A 7,659-nucleotide genomic window follows, 5' to 3' on the forward strand; every position below is an offset into this window, starting at 1 on the left:
AATTTCTACCCCGACTTTTCCAGTGAGGATTAGAGAAGGCTCCACGTGGAAAGGCCCACAAAGCCTCTGTAACCCTTCAGGTCCATAGATGGAGACGTGGGGCCAACAGAGGTAGGACCCTGCCTGCCCACTCCTGCTCCCTGGGAGGGGAATGCCTGCGCAGACCAGGACACACAGCTTCCCAGCAGGAGAGTTTCCCCTCTGATGCGAGGGTTCTCCGACCCACAGACAAGATGTCACGGTCCTCAGCTCTCTCCCCGATGCCCGCCTCCCAGGAGTTGTCTCCCGGCCGGCCGTGGAATCAGGACCTCTGCACAGGGCCACTGCTCTGGTCCATGAGGCCAGGCTCCCTCCTCTCTGTGCCGACCTATGTTGGCTGGTGAGAGCAGCTCCACCCAAAGGGTCCTGGTTATGCGAGTCCTCTGTCCCTGGGAGGTGGAGGGGGCGATGCGGAGGAGCAGAGGGGCAAAGACAAGTGGGGACAACAGCAGCAGGGTCAGAAGAGGGTGGCAGCATCTCAGACCACAGCCGAGGAGGAGGATGGGGACGCCGAGGAGGCGGCCGAAGAGGACGCCGAGGACGGACTATTCCAGAACAGCCAGCGCCGCTTGGGCTGCCGCTTCAGGTGCAGATAGTCCTCCTTCTCGCGCTCCTTCTGGGCCCGCTGGTAGTGGTCTTCCTCCTTCAGGTACCAGACGGGTGGCCACCGGTGTTCCTCGAAATACTGCTGGTTTTCTGGGGCAGAACGGCAGTAGGGCTGGGTGAGGAAGATGCAGGAGGAGGGGCAGAGGGACTCCCACCCCTGCCCCGCTGCCATGGAACATGCCTCTGGTCCTGGGACCAGAAGCAGAAGCCCTGCCTTCACTGAGCCCCCAAAGAGAGTCAGTTGCCCAGGGAGTGGAGCCGATGGTCCGCACTGGGGAAAGGCATTTCCACTTGTGTTTTTCTTCAAGTCAGAGGGAAGATCCTATCAAGGCTCGGAGAATAAAGCAGGCTGCGACAAGGGAGGAGCGAGAAATGGCGAGAAGAGCTGTGGGCAAGAAGATGCTCGGCCTGGCTGGGGGGACAGCAGATGCAGCTGGCAGAGCTGAGGTTCTGAGAGGGGAGGTGCGGGGGGTGGGGCTGTGCAGGAGGTCAGATGGGAGGGAAGGCTAGGCTGAGGGCTTTGGACTTGTTCTAGAAGGTGTGTGGGCTCCACGGAAGTTTGGGACCAGGGCAGTGAGGCAGTTGGAGCTGTGCTTTGGAAAGAAAATGCTAGAAGGGTGACGAGGAGAGAGCAGGAGTGGGAGAACTGGTGGAGCGCTGGCGGGAGGAGGGTCACAGCAACGCAGACGGTGCCCCGTGAAGGCCACGCGGGGGAGGCCAGCCACACCTCTCCCTGGATCCCATGGGTCCCGGATCCCTGGACTCCTGTCAGGCCCCCGGACCTGAGACATCAATTAAGCAGAGACCAAGCGGCAGGGACCCCAGAGGATACCCAGATCTGTGTTGTCCAAGCTGTGACTTGTGCCATTCCTAGGTTATGAACTTAATGTCATGAGTCATGAACAGTATTAAAAACAGATGATAAATTTTTCAATATGTGGACTAGGTCACAAGATAAAATGTAATTCTTGATAACCTAGAGGCGTGGGATGTGGGGATGGGAGGGAGGCTCAAGTGGGAGGGGATATATGTATAATTATGGCTGATTTGCATTGTTGTTTGACAGAAACCAACCAACACTGTAAAAGTTAACAAACAAACAAAAATGTATTTTTTATTGTGGAGTTTGGTCCACAAACATCTAAAAAAATGCCACCTCTAGTCTGATTGTACCTGTGAAAAGCAGAAGCTCAGAGGGGCAGAATGAATTGCCCAAGGTCTCCGGTGGGCCGGGGCAGGGCGGGGAGCGCCCTCCACACCAGCGTTTTTTCTAGGACCCCCTCTGCTGGGCTGGGTGCATGTTTGCAGGCTACTCCCCACCCACAGGGGTCTTTGGCAGCCTCTGGGCGCCCTGGGGTCAGGTCAGAGGCTTGGACCCAAGGAGAGGGAGGCGACAAATGCCGCTGGGGATGCTCACCTGGGGACATGGCCTTCATGTCTCGGGGGAACTTGCGACACACATTGTTGTAGTTGGTGCAGATGTGGTGAAGACACCAGTCAGCCAACTGGGACGCACAGTGGAACTGGGAACAGACAGGAGCATGTCTGTGCTGGGACCCCTGGGCCAAGGTCTGCACACAGATGTCTACTTTTGCCTTCAGAGCCAGAGCTTTGGCACAGGTGGGCAAAGGCCCTGAGTCACAAAGAACCCACCTCGAGAGGCAAGGCCACACAAAACCATGACGGAATGACATACATGATGAACCTGGCACATCTTGTCATTCCAGAGCATCAGAAAGCTCCTCTAGAGACTCCGCAGCCAACTTGAAGAGATTTCTACAGGTTAAAGGAGCAGTAGAGTATCTGAGTTTCCATAAAGCTAATTGCAGTGATTTAAAACCGACAGCTGCAATCAAAATTGCCGGAGAAACATCAATAACCTCAGATATGCAGATGGCACCACCCTTATGGCAGAAAGCGAAGAAGAACTAAAGAACCCCTTGATGAAAGTGAAAGAGGAGAGTGAACAAGTTGGCTTAAAACTCAACATTCCGAAAACTAAGATCGTGGCATCTGGTCCCATCACTTCATGGCAAACAGATGGGGAAACAATGGAAATACTGAGAGACTTTATTTTGGGGGGCTCCAAAATCACCGCAGATGGTGACTGATGCCGTGAAATTAGCAGATGCCTGCTCCTTGGAAGAAAAACTATGACCAACCTAGACAGCATATTCAAAAGCAGAGAGATACTTTACCAACAAAGGTCCATCTGGTCGAAGCTATGGTTTTCCCAGTAGTCATGTATGGGTGAGAGAGTTGGACTGTGAAGAAAGCTGAGTGCTTAAGAATTGATGCTTTTGAACTGTGGTGTTGGAGAAGACTCTTGAGAGTCCCTTGGACTGCAAGGAGATCCAACCAGTCCATTCTAAAGGAGATCAGCCCTGGGTGTTCTTTGGAGGGAATGATGCTAAAGCTGAAACTCCAGTATTTTGGCCACCTCATGAGAAGACTTGACTCATTGGAAAAGACTCTGATGCTGGGAGGGATTGGGGCCAGGAGGAGAAGGGGACGACGGAGGATGAGATGGCTGGATAGCATTACCTTCTCGATGGATGTGAGTTTGAGTGAACTCCAGGAGATTTGATGGACAGGGAGGCCTGGCGTGCTACAATGCATGGGGTCACAAAGAGTTGGACACGACTGAGCCACTGAACTGAACTGAAGAAACAACAATTGAAAGAAAAACTTTACAAAATTTCGAACAATTTTGGATGAAGGAATATCTTTTCTTTAAGTTGAGGTATTTTTGATTTACAGTAATTTGCTTAAGGTGTACAGCAAAGTGATTCAGTGATTCAGCCTCTCAGGTGCTTCCTTGGACAAAATTCATTCCCTTTGGGAGACCCGTGAGCCGTGCCCTCAACTCAGAACAGCTAAGAATCCTAAATACGCAAAGCAGCATGTGGTGGTGCTTGTGGGGGTTTTTAGACTGAATAAATTATTCTAACATGATACGAGAACCAAACCCAGAGGTCAAGAGAAGATCTCCTAACCTATCTTCAAACAGGAGGCCCTGCTCTCTTGAAGTGGGTGGGTGAACAGTGCTTGGGAAGGAAAGAGGTGTGTCATGAATATTTTGCCTGCAGAGGACAAAGTGGTGTGTAGAGAGGATGCGCAGGCCCGTCCCAGGACACTGAGCACAGGGACACAGTGACTGGACTCTCAGCCCTGCTCTTGGGGCATGGCACTGTCTCCACCGCTGACACAGGCGGAAGCAGCTCACAGGTGTCCCGGAGAGTATGGTCACAGGATCTAGACCTGGCCAATCGGTGTGTTCTATCCCCGCTGGCCACCATCATTGGCTCAGGACTGGTGCGGTGACCAATCGGGGCCCAGGGCCGGGCCTCACGCTGGAATCAAGGGAAGAGGGGCTCGCCTTCTGCCAGAAGGGGTGGGGCTGGGTGAGGTCAGGCTCCAGCAGTGGGAGGGGCGTGAGGTCCGCCTGGGGCAGTTGGTGACCTTCCTGAGCCCATCAGGGCAGAGCTGCTAGCCTGAGAATGAGGGCGCTGCTGAGCCCAGGGGTTGAGAGCGCAGGTTCCTGCTGTGGTCCCGGAGCTCCACCTGAAACCAGAGGGAAGCCGTCTGTCTGTGAGTCCTCTCCTGCTTGTCTGTCAGCTTGTTTGAACCACACTGGGTATTCTGTCCAGCTGGCTAAGTGGAGCCCCTGGAAATGCAACGGTGTGGGTTTTGCCTGGCTTTAGGGAAGAAATGCCAGATGACACTTGGAGACTCCAGTTTAATCAGGATTCAGGTCATAGCTCTTGAAAATGAAGTGAAAGTCCCTCATTTGTGTATGATTCTTGTGACCCCATAGGCTATACAGTTCATGGAATTCTCCAGGCCAGAATACTGGAGTGGGTAGCCTTTCCCTTCTCCAGGGGATCTTCCTAGTCCACAGTTGAACCCAGGTCTCTTGCAAAGCAGGCAGATTCTTTATAGCTGAGCCACAAGAGAAGCCCATGAATACTAGAGTGGGTAGCCTGTCCCTTCTGCAGTAGATCAGGATCAGGATTCCCAACCCAGGATTCAGACCTGGGACTCCTGCATGGCAAGAGGATTCTTTACCAGCTGAGCTATCAGGGAAGCCCAGTATCTCTTAAGGCCAGCTATTCATTGATCTCTCTTAAGGCCAGCTATTAATTGTAGGATTACCCTAATTAAGGTAGCAACCTGCTAAGGTAGCAATCGATGTCTTTTCTAGAGGACAAAACTGGGGCTCAAAGAAGGGGGTAACAGGTAACACAGCTACAGCAAGGAAGTGTGTACTTAGACAAAATCCCCAGATCCTGCTGTTAGAACTCAGGGAAACCATATGGTGTGGCTCGTCCATGTGACAGGGGTAAGGCACCCAGCCCACACTGGATGCTGTGGGGACCTGACTTGCTAACTGCCTTCTGGCAGCTCTGAGACTCACAAAAGCAATTGGCACTGAAGAGAGGAAGGACACCTCCCTTCATCCACCCCACCAGCACCCTCCGGGCACTCCCACACCCTGCCCCCTTTCTCTTGCTTTGTGAGGGAATAAGAGTCACACTCATGTGACCACATTGGCTGTCCACTGTTCACGAGCTACCATACTGGAGCTGCTACAGGAGAGGCCACGAGCCTTTGCCCCTGAGTACCTCTCTTTCCTTTGCACCGTGGGAGCCCTCCTCCACACCTGCACACCAGAGGCCTTTTCTGAGACCTGTAGGGACCCTCCCTCAGTTTGCAACAGGTTGCATCCATCGCTGTCCTTTCAATGCCTCCCTTGAAGCTCAGCTCATGAGCTCCTTTGTCTGCATCGTGGCCCACCTGGCTGCCACGGGAAGGACAGAGCTGACAATGAATCCAAAGCTCAGATCTCACAGCCGGGAATCTGTGTATAAAGGACCTGGTTATTCACGCTGTAGAGGCTGTAGTAGGTTCCAGGTCTCTGTAACCAGGGCTTGGGCCAAAGTGACTCCACAGCTGTTTTAATGCCTGGGGAGGGTTCTGGCTATAGTGGGGGTGGGGTGAGTCTCCTGAGATTCTGAAGGCCCTCTGTGTGCAGGTTCATGGTGCAGAGAGAAGAGAAGGCAGAGTCCTTCCCTGGAGGTGGTCACAGCTCATGGACGAGCCAGACAGGCAGGCAGGGCACGATAGCACCTGAGATGCCTTCATGAGTGAATGGTGTAGGGGCAGAGGAAGAGAATCAGGTCTGCTCCCTTATGTGGTGCCCAGGGCAGGTTGTCACCAGAGTAAACACTTACCATGGTGATGACCGTCACTGCTGTCTGCAAAGGGTTTACATTGGTGCGTGTCTACAGTCTGAGCAGTCAGGCCATCTCTAAGCTACACTGGCCATGGGCATTGCCTCTCCTATAGAACGTTGATATGTTTCATCTCTTCCTTCCTGAACATTCATTGCCAAGAGAGTTTTGGGGCCACACGGATGTTGGGTGTTTCTCTAGCTTTGTCTCAGGAGGAATGATTTTCTGGTTGTTGGTGTGATTTGTTTTCCCAGCTCCCTTTCTTGGCTTATTTTGTGAATTTGTTTCTGCCAGAGGAAGAGCTTAGGATCTGCCTTCTGGCTGAGATGCGACACTTACCGCAGCAACGCCTGACCTGGATATCCTGACCACATTTGCCAAAAGGGCTTTGTTTGCAGAAGACATCTTGAAAGTACCTACACTGTCCTTTCAGATACCCAAAGGCTATTTGAAATGAAATAAAAAACAAGAATTCTCAAGTTGACTCTTCCAATATGTGGGCAGTCAGAAAAATCCCCTGGAGAAGGGAAACACTACCCACTCCAGTATTCTGGCCTAGACAACTCCTCGGAGTGTATAGTCCATGGGGTCGCAAAGAATCAGACAAAATCGGATGACTGAACAACAACAGCAATGAAGTTTCACCATTTGTCAAACAGATACCAACAGTATTTGCATGACTGTGTGCATGTTCAGTTGCTCATTCGTGTCCAGCTCTTTGCAGCCCTGTGGCCTGTAGCACTCCAGATCCTCTATCCGTGGAATTTTTCAGGCAAGAATACTGAAATGGATTGCCATTTCCTCCTCCAGGGGATCTTCCCCACCCAGGGATTGAACCCAGGTCTCCTGCATATCAAAATCTACATTGGCTGGCGGGTTCTTTCCTGCTGAGCCATCTGGGAAACAAGTCATTACATCACTGGGTTATTCTAAACTGCTTAACTTAGAGTCTGGCACTCGTGAAATTCTCACTGGTGATGTGAACATTCAGGCATATATCATTATTGCTCATATGACAATGGAATGGCCATGCTCACCAAGGAGAAAGAAGAGCCTTTCCAAGTCCAGTTAAATCCTTCTCCACACGTATCTTCTTTAAAACTTCTGACTTTGAAATAAACATCAAGCATAAAGACATTGGCTATGGCCACCAGGAAAGATCGAGTTGTACTAAGAAGTGAGGAGGCTTCTTCCAGTTCCAACATGCATGTTTTGTTTCCCCAGCACCACCCAGCACTTATGTGACAGCAGCTGGGTTTCCTGCAACTTAACTCAGTGTGGACATTGCCTATCTGGGGGTAGTTCCAGACCCTAGAGGTTAAAGGCCCAGCGCTACAAGACTCTCCCCCAACTCCAGCCATCATTTGCAAGCCCAGATTGTCACCTGCACTCTGACCCACTGGCTACACCGTTCAGAGGTTCTAATGACTTTGGGTTCTATTAATTTGTCGAGTGGTCACGGAACTCAGAGAAACATGTTGCCTAGTAGATCACAGCCTTATTGTAAAAGGTAATAAACTCAGGAACAGCAGATGGTGGGGGATACATAGGACAGGGTGTGTGTGTGGGGAGGCACTCAACTTCACGCTCTCCGAGCCTCACTTTCCCCAAATCTGCATGTGTTCCTCAAGCCAGAAGCTGTCCAGACCCTGTTTGGAGGGTTTTATGGAGGAGTCATCACACCAGCACAATTGATTCAGTCACTGGCTGTTGTGATTGCTTCAACCAGAAGCGCTTCGGGCTTTCCCAAACATGGTCAGGGGAGGGGTGGGGCAGGGGA

The 7,659-nt window shown here is 51.8% G+C and overlaps 1 protein-coding gene across 1 annotated transcript; it reads right to left on the bottom strand.

The window, feature by feature from the left end:
* Nucleotides 1-517: 517 nt before the first annotated feature.
* On the bottom strand, nt 518-2,254 carry LOC106503967 (rho-related BTB domain-containing protein 2-like; the record flags this gene model as incomplete). The annotated part of the gene is made up of 2 exons (XM_018045295.1): nt 518-735; nt 2,063-2,254. Coding segments are annotated over 2 exons (410 nt in total), but the record flags the coding sequence as incomplete, so codon positions are not given.
* Between the last annotated feature and the right edge of the window lie 5,405 nt (nt 2,255-7,659).

The sequence above is a fragment of the Capra hircus genome, unplaced genomic scaffold, assembly GCF_001704415.2.
Source record: "Capra hircus breed San Clemente unplaced genomic scaffold, ASM170441v1, whole genome shotgun sequence".
Lineage (NCBI taxonomy): Eukaryota > Metazoa > Chordata > Mammalia > Artiodactyla > Bovidae > Capra > Capra hircus.